We start from the raw sequence: 12,284 nt of genomic DNA, 5'->3' as shown, positions 1-12,284 counted from the left end.
CGCCCTGCCCCTTTGAGGTATGAAGAAAAGGGAGATAGGTTTGAATTACCATGAATGAGTGACTCCCAGGAGTTCTGTACTTAATACAACAACAGTCCATAAGGGATACACGATTAATAGAAGCTCAGGGTCAGAAACTGGGGTTAGCCTGAAGACGGAAAAGCAAAACAGCCAGCCACTCTCTCTTTGACCTCAGTCTGAAATGGCGATCTTGCCTTCAGGAATCTCTCAGAATGAGACTGTTAAGAGCTGTTTCTTCCCGTTTTATAGTCCTCTCTAGGGCTGGAATTAAAGGTGTGTACCACTGTGATTAAAGGCATGCACCACCTGATTTCTATGGCAGCTTGCTGCAGGATAGCGGTTTTACCCTGTAAAGATTTATTTCTAATACTTGTTTAATAGAATGCTGATTGGCCAGTGCCAGGCAGGAAGTAAGGCGGGCAATGAGAACAGAAATTCTGGGAATTCTGCAGATGCAGGACACAAGATGTGACTGCCATGGGGTGGGGGGGAGTTACCAAGCCATGTGGCTAACACAGACAAGATTAATGGGTTAATGTAAGATGTGAGAATTAGTTAAGAAGCCTGAGCTACTAGGCCAACCAGTTTATGATTAATGTAGACCTCTGTGTGTTTATTTGGGACTAAACGACTGTGGGACCTGATGGGAAAGAAACCCCAGTCAACAGCAACTAGTGTGGCTACTGGGATTGAAGGTGTGTGTTACCATAACCTGGTCCGTAAGGCTGACCAGTTTTACTCTCAGATCTTCAGGCAGCCTTTATTTCTTAAAATATAATTGAAATACCACTATACATAAGCGATATGTAAGTAATACTAGTGCCATAAGCGATATGTAAGTAATACTAGTGCCCCATTTTCTTTCCTTTTTTCTTTTTTTCCCGAGACAGGGTTTCTTTGTTGGCCATGGCTGTCCTGGAACTAGCTCTTGTAGACCAGGGTGGCCTTGAACTCACAGAGATCCACCTGCCTCTACCTCCTGAGTGCTGGGATTATCTCAGATTTTCTAAGCGCTGAGGTTGGTTATACTACTGTGACAAGCAAGGCGATTGAAAGAAAAACTACACAGAATGATGTTTCTGCGCCAACTAAGTCTTCATTTCACAAAAGAAGTCTCCTTAGCAAAGCCAGGCGTGGTGGTGCGTGCCTCAAATTCCAGCAATCAAGATGCTGACGCAGAAGGGTCACTGTGATGCCAGCAAGGCTGTATCTTTAGGAGAAAAATGCCCTTCCCATTCGTGGCATATAATGGTGTTTATTGGCTTTTTACCCACAGTAAAAAAATTTTCAGAATTGGAGTTAGTCCTCTGAATTTTGCTGCTGCTTTATTAGTAAAATTATTTTTGTTGCTGCTTCAAAACTGTAATTCTACTACTGTTATTAATTGTAATGTAAATAATACCTGATGTGCAACCCTGGTGAAAGGGTTGTTTGATCCCCACAGGTTGAGAACTGCTTCCCTAGACCCACCTAGGAGAGCTGGAACCAGCTTCTACAGTGTTTACATTGTAGCATACAGGTACTCATGACATCTAGAGTGGACTGGGTACCTCAGAGGAGGCTGCTGTGTCTGTCTGAAATGAGTCTCTTCAGTACTTAAGATTGCAAAGTCAAGATGACCCCACAGGGCTGCAGGAAGGATGCTGAGTTAGCAGGAAGCAGCAGTCCAATTATATGTTTGAGTGCCCTGGAGTAGTAAGGAACATTGAAACTAATATTTTAAACAGAATATTTTCTGAGCAGTAGGTCTCAACAGTGGATTTAAAATACCTAGAAACCATGTTTTAAGCAGGTGTGCTGTCACACACACACCTGCTTCTCCATGTAGAGAGCTTTAGCGTAACTTTTTAAAAATTATAGTGTTCTGCCTGCATATGTGCCTGCAGACCTGTAGAGGGCACCAGACCTCATTACAGATGGCTGTGAGCCACCATGTGGTTGCTGGGAATTGAACTCAGGACCTCTGGAAGGGCAGTCAGTGCTCTTAACCTTTGAGCCATCTCCCCAGCTCCCTACTGTAACTCTTAATGGCCCTAGGATTTGAGCATCATTTTCAATTTGCAGTCACTAACTGTATTAGTCTCTTAACATAATGAACTTGTCTTTTGATGTTTTCAAGTGGAGTTATCTACTATATGATTGTTTTGTCTACCTTGAAAATCTGTTACTCAGCACAGCCGTCTTCATTCTCTTAGCTCTTCACGAGGACTTGGTGTTTCTCTGTGAGCATGGAGACAGTTTCTTCCATCCGTGGGAACCATCTCAGCCTTTGGAATTGTATTTAGGGTCAGGTTCTGCATTAGGCTTTGGCTTCATGGATGCTGTGAAGCACGTCAGCACCATTCATGTATCTAACAATCTTAACAAGTAAAGCCAGCCTGAAGATCAGAATGCAGAGCTAAGCCGCTAGTTAGCCATAGAGGCCAGGTGGTGGTGGCTCACACCTTTAATCCCAGCACTAAGGCGGTGCAGACAGGAAGGAATGTGGCTGGGCAGAGAGAAGAGTGTAAGATGGGGGGAGACAGCAGGGCATGGCCTTCAGTCTGAGGATTTGAGGGAGGTAAAAACCCTCTGGTGCTTGACTCCTGTACTTCTTTAACTTTACCCCAATATCTGACTCTGGGTTTTTATGATTAAAACCAATTAGAATTTGTGCTACATTCATGTGTACAATGAAGTAGCCATTTTTTATTCTTCAGGAAGTTTTCCTTTGTGTTCACAACTTGGCTAACTAGAGGGGCCTAGCAGTTTGACTGTCCCAGCTTTCAACTTATCTCTCTCATAAAGCTTCGTCAAGTAGTTTATGGTTTAAAGTGGGAGCTGGGACAGTTCCTTTTACTTAAACACTTAGAGACCATAGTAGGGTTGGTTGGTAATTTCAGAATTATGTCTCTGGGACTAGAAAAGGCCCAGGAAAAATGAGATGGAAAATGACCAGTCAATGAAGTGTCAGGAGACACATATGTATTGAATAAATGTGTTGTCTTTTTTTTAATTGATATTTATTGAGCTCTACATTTTTCTGTTCCCCTCCCTGCCTCTCCCCTCCCCCTTCAACCCTTCCCCAAAGTCCTCATGCCCCCAATTTATTCAGGAGATCTTGACTTTTTCTACTTTCTACTTCCCATGTAGATTAGATCTATGTAAGTCTCTCTTAGTGTTCTCATTGTTGTCTAAGTTCTCTGGGATTGTGGTTTGTAGGCTGGCTTTCTATGCTTTATGAGTACATGTGATAATTGTCTTTCTGTGTCTGGGTTACCTCACTCAAAATAATGTTTTCTAGCTCCAAGTGTGTTGTCTTATATGGGCATGGTTTGTGGTATTCTGATGCAAATTTCTATTAACAGCAAAAATCACAGATTACAGTTTGTCTAATAATAAAATGAAGTTTTTAATGTAATAATAAAATAAAAAGTTTTCATGTAATAATAAAATGTTTTATTTGTTTTATTTTATTTTATTGTTTTTTTTTTGAGACAGGTTTCTCTGTGTAACAGTCCTGGCTGTCCTGGAACACACTCAGTAGACCAGGCTGGCCTCAAACTCACAGAGATCTGCCTGCCTCTCTCGCAAGTGCTAGGATTAAAGGCGTGTGCCACCACGTCCAGCAATAAAATGTTTTAAATGTTATCAAAATTACCAGAATGTGACACAGACTTTGAAGGGATCCTGTGCTATTGGAAAAGTGGCTTTAATAGACTTACTTGATGCAGGATCTGTAAAAACAAAACCAGTATCTGTGCATGCGATAGAGCGAAACCCCAACAGCAGGAGAGATGCCTGTGCTGTTCAGTGACTGGTCAGTGTGCGACACCACCCTATTGAGTAGCTCTAACCGTGGGGCTTCAGAGCAAATGTTCTTGCTCAGTCCTCACACTGAGCTCATGGCCTGGGCTGTTCCCTCTTTCCCCAGCCCTTCTGCAACCTGCAGCAGCACCCAAATACATGGCTTAGAAGATTGTAAATGATCGTATTTTCCAACCAAGGAAAAATCTAAATTAGACTCTTTCATAAATTCTTGAGGCTGCATATAAGGTTAGGGTTGTTTGGGCCGAGGGCAGGGAGAGGAGTAGCTGAGGAGACAGAAGAGTGGCTGCAGGAACTCATGTCAGGTGATGAGCAGCTGGCAGAGCCTTTGCTAACTCCGGAATTCAGTTCCTTCATAAAGGCTGCAGAAAGAAGGAAGCTAAGAAGTGAGCCTCGATGAAAGTTGGTGCCTAAGACTGGAGACAGCAGGCAATGCCTGACAAAAACACCTGCTGTTGTCAAGAAAAAGGGACATCTGAAAGGACGGGGCCAAGACTTACACAGGAATAAGAAACACATATGTTGGGGGCTGAAGGTTGAAATTAGGCCTGATACCAGCTGCCCTGCCGCATGCAGTCTTCACTGCATGGCTCTATAAGCGGGATGAGGCCCAGGGCCATAGCAGGGACCTTGTGATCAAAGGTTTGGGTGGAAGAAGCAAAGATGACCCAGCCGAAGTCTACAGTGACTGAACACCAGATGGGCCAACGGTCCCATCCGTGTTTAGATCCCCAGTCTCCTCTCCCAACCTGAAACAGATCCATATAGCAGAGGTACATTCTGAAATGTTCTCAAATTTTATTTCCTCTCCCAAGTTTGAAGCAACTTGCTGTACCCTAAGCCATCAGCCAAGCCTGGGGTAAGAATTCCAAACAGATTAATGTCTAGATGCTGTTCTAGACAGATGGAGAATCCTAATCCCAGCTTGAACAGACTCACATTTTGCTGACAGAATCTCACATAGTCAGATGCCAGTTGCAGAAAGAAGTCAGGCTCCCCATGACATAGTTTGTTGTGTATGTGTTCACCTTTGTATGGTCAGTTCCAGTGTTATGCTGTAGAGGAAAATTCATGAAAAACGCAGGTCACTGCATATTAGTCCACCTGCATTCCAAACCCAGAAACCCACAACATTGGCCTGTCCCTGCCGCTCTTGGCTCTGATTCAGGTTCTCCTGTGTTTTAAAATTTAGACGCCTTAAATGCCCACAGAAGATGGGGGGTTGGAACTAAGGGCTCCTGTCTACGCTGCTGCCAGCATCTCAGGGATAGCCATTCCAAGCTTAGAGGTGCCCTGATCACAGCTGCCGCTTCTGCTTGTAGAAAACAAGGAGGTGAGAGGTCATGGACATGGGCCAAGACAGCCTAAAAGAGCCAGCAAATCCTGGGACATGGGGAAGTAGCTTGAACTTCACACAGACCAACACACCACAGGGCTGGAACAGGAAGGACCAACTGCCCTCTTAGAGGTCAGTGTCTCTAGAAGGCTCTCTGACCTGTAGGTGCTGGGAGCCAGGTCCTCGGGGCCACAGTCATCTTGGCACAAAACTTCTAATGGACTTTTAATTCCCTCAGGAGCACACTCCACAGGTGGTTCAGTGGGTAAAGGCTGCAAGCCTGAGGACCTGGGTTTGATCTCCAGAACCCACATAAACTTAGAAGGCGATAACTAACCCTACAAAGTGGTCATTTGACCTATACACGCATAGCGTGGAACACACAAACATACACATGCATATTCACAATAAAAAACACCCCAATCTTCTCACCTTTCCTCCTTGGTAACTTTCTCCACACCACAGCAATGACCACAGCTCCAAGGAGAACCAGGCCAGCAGTGACTCCCACAATGGGGTCCATGTGCTGAAGAGGTGGAGCTGGGAAATGAAAGAGGGGCTTGGGTCTACTCAGGGTCTCCAGAGGGCTCCTGTTTCCCTTGACAGCCTGCCCCTCCTTACCCCATCTCAGGGTCAGAGGCTCAGGCAGCCCCTCATGGTACACATGGCATGTGTATCTCTGCTCCTCCCCAGAAGGCACCACCACAGCTGCCCACTTCTGGAAGGTTCCGTCCCCTGCAGGCCTGGTCTCCACAAGTTCCATGTCCTGGGTCTGTTCCTTCCCATCTCTCTGCCAGGTCAGGGTGATGTCAGCAGGGTAGAAGCCCAGAGCCCAGCACCTCAGGGTGATGTCGCCTTCAGGTCTGGGATGATAGGTCACACGTGTCTTTGGGGGATCTGAGAATTCAGAGGGTCCGAGACTGCATTACCTTCACTGATATAGTGGGCTCATGTGACCGTCCTGAGAATGGACAGGACACTCAAGGTGAAAAAGGAGGCCCCAAACCCAGACTTTTAGGTTACTCTCTACCGTGGAAAATCCTACAGTCAGTTTAAGCCAGCCCACGGTGAGAGGCTTCAAGTCTCTGAAAGGGACATTGGCTTCTGACCTGGGGGGAGGCTGAGCTTTTCTAAGCTTGACCAAATTTCCAAACACACTGGAGTGGGGGCAGAAAACAGTGAGTCTCCACGTAATGTCCAAGGCTGCTGGAGGCTGGTCATTTACCGCAGGAACTGACTTCCGTGCATCCGGAGAGAACCCAAGAAGATTCACCCGGGCTAGCTCAGAAGGGAGGGAGGTGACCTTGCAGGAGACCCGAAGCAGGAAGGTCTACACGGGGATCCAGGTGTTTGCTGCCACTCAGTACCTGCACGTTGCAGTAACTCTCTTCCCTTCTCCAGATGGCTGCGGAGCCACTCCATGCACGTAACTTTCAGGTAGGCCCTGTGGTGCTCTGCCTCATTCGTCGCCTCATATTTGCGCTGGGTAATCAGAGCCACCTTGTTTGCAGCAGTCCAGGAATGGAGGTCCTCGTTCAGAGAGATGTGGTCGGCGCCATCATAGGCCGTCCGGTAGTATCCGCTGAGGAAGCGCCCATCACTGCCCATATAGCACCCACGCATGGACTGGATGGTGTGGTACCCTGGAAGGCAAAAGGAATCAGCCCCAGAGGCCTGGTCCCGCCTGCTACTCTTAGCCCCGCCCCATGGAGGAAGGGAGGGAGGGAGGGAGGGAGGGAGGGAGGGAGGGAGGGAGGACCATACTGGTTGTGAGTCCTTCCCCCCCCCCCTCAGACTGCAGAATTTTTCTAGCTCTGTGGGGTCTAGGAGATGCGCCCGGCAGTAGCCTTAGGTTTATGAGCCGGGTCGACTATTTGGGGTTATCCAAGCCACACAGGGCTAAGTGACTCGGGTCACTCGCCTGCTTCGCTCTGGTTGTAATAGCGCAGCAGGGTCCTCAGATTTTCACGGAAAATCTGCGCGTTAGCCTTGGCGATCCGAGTCTGCCGCTCCCAGTACTCGGGCCGTTTTTCCTCCATCCACGGCGCCCGAGGCTCCTCTCTAGGGGTCATCGCATCGCTGTCGAACCACACAAACCGCGTGTCGTCCACGAATCCGAAGGCGACGAACCGCGGTTCCCTGTGTCCCGGTTGGGTCATGGCGGTTCCGAAATAACGCAGCGAGTGCGAGTGTGAGCCTGGAAGAAGCAAGGAGCTGACGGCGCCTCCACCTTCCTTCCAGGATCCGGAGCTGGTGTGGGGGCCGAGAGGGGAGCAGGGCACGGGACTCGGGACGCGGGTGGGGAAGGGGCGGGAGGGTCCGGCTGGGCCACGCGGGGACGCGGCTTCCCCGGTGCCGCCCCCGCCCTCCCCGCAGAGCCCGTTTCCCTCCGGACCCCGCACTCACCCGCGCGGGTCTGGGTCGGGGCCAGGGCAGCCGCCAGCAGCAGGAGCAGCGTGCGCGGCGCCATCGTTCATATCTAGAGATCTGGGGAACATAAGAGCTGTGCGCGGGATTTTAGAACCCGGAATCTCGTACTGGCATCTGCAGAAACCGGACACCCAATGGGAGCGGGAATTACCATCGCGTCATAAGTGTCTAGGCAGAAGAATCTGACACAGTTTGGGAGACCAGGAAGTGAAACTTGTAGGAGATGGGAAATTTCCAGGGCTTGGTGTCCTAGCTATCTGCCATCCTGATCAGGGACCTGGGCCCTTACCCTTCCTTCCCTCTTCCAGCACCAAGAGCTTTCGCCATGTTGTCTCTCTGACTCCAATTCAAGAATTGTCTTGGTCAGCTGTTCTCAAACTTCCTGGTCTCAGGATCTCCATGTGCTCATAAGATTTAATGAGTTTCCCCAAGGAAAACATGTTTTTGTGAGTTATATGTGTAAATAATATTAGAAGCTAAACCTTTTAAAATGCATTCAGTTATTTAGAATATTAACAAATCCATTGCATTGATAAAATAAAATCTTATGAGAAATAATCATTTCCCAAATGAACGGTCTGAAGTGCGGGTCTTTTTGCACTTTGCGTGTTTGCAAATCTTTTCCTTAATCTGTTTCAGTAAAGATAATGGATTTTCATATATACTTTGCATTTAACCTGCTCTTCCTGTTGAGTGTGAAACAGCTTGCCTTATCCAAATATGAAGGCGGAATATTTTAATAATGTTACCAGATAATTGTGGATACTCATCTTTGATACCACAGTAAAATAAAATGTATTAATAGTTATTTAGACGGGGTTCGTGAATTCTACCTTGGATTTGAAGTGAGGAGGGAGTGTTGATTCTCTCTCCGGCTCTGTGGCCAGCTTCATATGCAAATCTGCATATTATGTCAAATAAAGTAAAGGCCAATAATGTGCACATGTGTCTATAAGCCTCCCTTGATAGTTACAGTTACTATAATTTTTACTCTATAGTGTGCAGTAAGACACAGGTGAGCCATCAGTCCGAGGAGGGGTTCTAGAGAGACAGCAGCATTTGAGATTTATATTATACTAAATGAAGAGCCATTTCACATACCTTCTATTGGGCTTTGTTCCATGGAAGAGAAATAATTGCATTTATCTCCCAATATTACATCTCACAACTGAATATATATCCAACATATATCGATAGATAAGATATATTACATATGATACATATCTGGAGATGTGGCCCAGTAGCAGAATGATTAGAGGTTTTCTGACATGCACAAGACCCTGACTTTGAACCCAGACATTAGGCTGTTGGGGAAGAACTGCCTTCATCATTCTTGCTTGGCATTGGGTCCTGCAGGCTGCAGCACCAACCTGCACGGTACAGTGTGCTGCACAAGATGGGATAGACAATAGAGCACTTTTGTCTGGTTTTGCCAGATACAAATGGACTGGACATTGTGAATGTAATTCTCGCCTGATAATTGTTCTTATTGTATATAGTTTTAATGTGTTAGAGTCAAAACCTTCCCTTTTTATTTAGACAAGAAGGGAGAAATGTTGTGGAATATTTGATTGTACTGTGACATCCTGAGACTGTGTTAATAAAGTTATCCTTGGATGGGGGTGGGGAGAGTCAGCAACTAGTTGATAAGAATTAGTCATAGAGACTGTGGAGGACCCAGAATACAGCTAGAGAGGCACAGGAAGGAGCAGGGAGGGACTTGGCCTTTTTGTCAGCCCTTTTTCAGTTGAAAAGTGTGGTGAGGAGGTCAGCTGGTTGCTCTTCTACCACTTCTTTGATCTAGCGGTTTTCACCCCAATATCTGACTCCCATATTTGTTGATAATAGAACAACTGAGGGGAAATAACCTGGCCCAGTTGTTAAAAGCAACTGTTACTTCTGCAGAAGACCTGAGTTTGATTCTCAGCAACTACAAGATGCTCTCTTCTGACCTTTGGGGGCACCAAACATTCACATAATATGCAGACATATATGCAGGCAAAACACTCATATACATTTAATAAATAAATCTTTTTTAAAAAAAATAAGAAAGAATCAAGATACTGGAGCATGTCATACATAGATTCAAGTTTTCGAAAATTCACTTTATGTATATAGGTGTTTAGCTTGTTTATATGTCTTTACATCGCATGTGTTCAGTGCCTGAGGGGACATGAAGAGGTCGTTGGATCCCTTGCAACTGAGGTTACAGATGGTTTTTAGCCAGCATGTGGGTGCTGGGAACTGAACCCAATCCTCCTGAAGTGCAATCAGTGTACTTAACCACAGAGACATCCCTCCAGCTCAAGAATCAGCAATTCTTACCATATTTTGAATCTAGAACGTTCTGTTTAACAAGGTTTTCTTCTCTAGACGTCACTGCAGAATCAGTTCATCTCAATTTTGTCTCATGTCTCTTGAGGCAAAAGGAATGACTTAGGGCACCAGTGGATGTCTTCCTGGAAGTCAGTGTTTTGTTCGACCAAGTGTGGGGTACGAATGGCTCTAAGGGGGTCGTTGGCACAGGGGTGGTCATTAAACACTCTGTGGGTCTGCAGGCTGTGCAGAAGGCTCAACAGGTAAGAGCACTGACTTTTGTTGGGGGGGAGGCTGAGTTTGTGTTGTGATCCAGCTGCCCTTACTCCCCCTGACCGGCAGAGGAACTTCCTTGTGGTCTGTAATTGACAAGGATGTTTGTGTTTTTCTGGCCGGTGGGTCTCCACAGAAGGAGTATAGAGGTATAAAAGGTTGCTGGGCAAAATAAAGGTTGCTGTTCTCCCACCTGAAAAGAAGCCTCTGTGTCTCAATCCCGGCACCCCCCCCCCCCACAGCAAGTTTGATTCTTAATGTCTCCAGAAGAGGTCACAGCTGTCTGTAACCCCAGTTCCCAGGGACCTGAGGCCTTGTTCTGGCATCTATGGGCACTAGGCATGCAAGTGGTGCACACACTTGCTTATATGCATGTAAAATACCCATAAAACTAAAGAAACCACGATGCTGGGCTTTGGCTGATGAAGGTGAAGGAACATGGGTGACGTGCAAAGCAGAGAGTAGAGTGGATAGGTTCAGTGGCAGTAGAGGGAGCTGGCCAGCACCGCTTCAGGGAGGCCTCTTGTCACCGGCAGGGACAATGGCGGTGGATGTTTGATGCAGGTAAAGACAGCTTCATGCATGTGTGTCAGCTGAGGAGTTTTGTTCAGAGACCTCTAATCAGGCAAAGATGAGATTCCTGACTTGAAAAAAAAAATAATTTAAGAACTGCCAGTATGGAGGCTGGAGAGATGACTCAGCGGTTAAGAGCACTGACTGCTCTTCCAGAGGTCCTGAGTTCAATTCCCAGCAACCACATGGTGGTTCACAACCATCTGTAATGAGATGTGGCGCCCTCTTCTGGCCTGCAGGCATACATGCAGGCAGAGCACTTTATGCATAATAAATAAATAATTTTTAAAAATAGAACTACCAATATGAAGCAAAGTTCAAGTTTATCAGGAGGAGGCATTAACAGGTTTGAACACGAGGTTGATGAGAAAGAGAGGCATCTAGAAAAGGACAGAGAAGATCGAAAGATGGATTTCAGCTTCTCAAGACAGTTACTATTTCAGTCATCTTTCTTTGACTGGGTTTATCCATTAAGCGAACCATGGGAAAAATTTACCAAACAAAATTACCAAAATATCCACATCCTTCTTTTCAAGAAGGAAGAATATACTTGTAGCTCATTGGAAACTAAATTCGGTCTCTGATGGAGGTTTCCAGGCCTGCCTCTCCTGGATCAGGAGAAATGACTGGGGAATGCACACGTCAGTGTGGAGAGGAGGAGACATGCTCAGGTCTGGGCTGGGGAAGGCACACGTCAGTGTGGAGAGGAGACACGCTCAGGTCTGGGCTGGGGAAGGCACACGTCAGTGTGGAGAGGAGACACGCTCAGGTCTGGGCTGGGGAAGGCACACGTCAGTGTGGAGAGGAGACACGCTCAGGTCTGGGCTGGGGAAGGCACACGTCAGTGTGGAGAGGAGACACGCTCAGGTCTGGGCTGGGGAAGGCACACGTCAGTGTGGAGAGGAGACACGCTCAGGTCTGGGCTGGGGAAGGCGCACGTCAGTGTGGAGAGGAGACACGCTCAGGTCTGGGCTGGACTCAGTTCCTCATGGCGTGCTCACAGGAGACAAACACTTGTGCACAGATGTCAGTTGTGGAAAGAAAAGTCAGGAGCTTTTGAAGTCACAGGAGGTGGGTGTCTCACCCTATAGAAGTGGTTAAGAACAAACTCTGAGTTAAGATTGTGAAGTCGTCAGCACTCGGGAGGCAGAGGCAGGCGGATCTCAGAGTTCGAGACCAGCCTGGTCTACAGAGCTAGTTCCAGGACAGGCTCCAAAGCCACAGAGAAACCCTGTCTCGAAAAACAAAAAAACAAACAAACAAACAAAAAAAGATTGTGAAGTCGTGATACTGACTAGGCAGCCGTACTAAACAGATCCCAGAAAGAGAGTGACCACAGCTCAGGAGTGTGTTCTTGGGGTACTTCCTGTCCCAGGCAGATCCCTGGGCACTGTGCCTGTCTAAAGCAGTACAGAATAAGACCTGTTAAGAGCCCACAGCAATAGGGCCAAGAGAGAAATGTGTGAGCCACGCCCAATGGCTATCTGTCTACTCTATTGCAAGGGTCTCAGGAACCACCTTCCACTAA

The 12,284-nt window shown here is 46.9% G+C and overlaps 1 protein-coding gene across 1 annotated transcript; it reads right to left on the bottom strand.

Annotated features, from left to right (window-relative positions):
* Positions 1-4,606: 4,606 nt before the first annotated feature.
* On the bottom strand, positions 4,607-7,694 carry LOC142854140 (class I histocompatibility antigen, Gogo-B*0103 alpha chain-like). The gene is made up of 6 exons (XM_075979296.1): positions 7,571-7,694; positions 7,086-7,361; positions 6,532-6,807; positions 5,786-6,061; positions 5,597-5,704; positions 4,607-4,883 (listed from the first exon to the last, which is right to left on the bottom strand). The coding sequence occupies exons 1-6, from the start codon at positions 7,632-7,634 to the stop codon at positions 4,879-4,881; spliced, it is 1,005 nt and encodes a 334-aa protein (XP_075835411.1). The 5' UTR covers positions 7,635-7,694; the 3' UTR covers positions 4,607-4,878.
* Between the last annotated feature and the right edge of the window lie 4,590 nt (positions 7,695-12,284).

The sequence above is a fragment of the Microtus pennsylvanicus genome, chromosome 7, assembly GCF_037038515.1.
Source record: "Microtus pennsylvanicus isolate mMicPen1 chromosome 7, mMicPen1.hap1, whole genome shotgun sequence".
Classification (NCBI taxonomy): domain Eukaryota; kingdom Metazoa; phylum Chordata; class Mammalia; order Rodentia; family Cricetidae; genus Microtus; species Microtus pennsylvanicus.
Note: the sequence above shows the minus strand (reverse complement) of the source record. Positions and strands in the feature narration are given on the sequence as shown.

What these genes read in the sequence shown, in the direction of transcription:
- LOC142854140 (XM_075979296.1), bottom strand. Translation starts at nt 7,634, where the DNA reads ATGGCGCCGCGCACGCTGCTCCTGCTGCTGGCGGCTGCCCTGGCCCCG. An exon ending in AGAGTTACTGCAACGTGCAG is followed by an intron (nt 6,062 to 6,531) that starts GTACTGAGTGGC and finishes CTGAATTCTCAG; the next exon opens with ATCCCCCAAAGACACGTGTG. An exon ending in GCCTCTGACCCTGAGATGGG is followed by an intron (nt 5,705 to 5,785) that starts GTAAGGAGGGGC and finishes TTCATTTCCCAG; the next exon opens with CTCCACCTCTTCAGCACATG.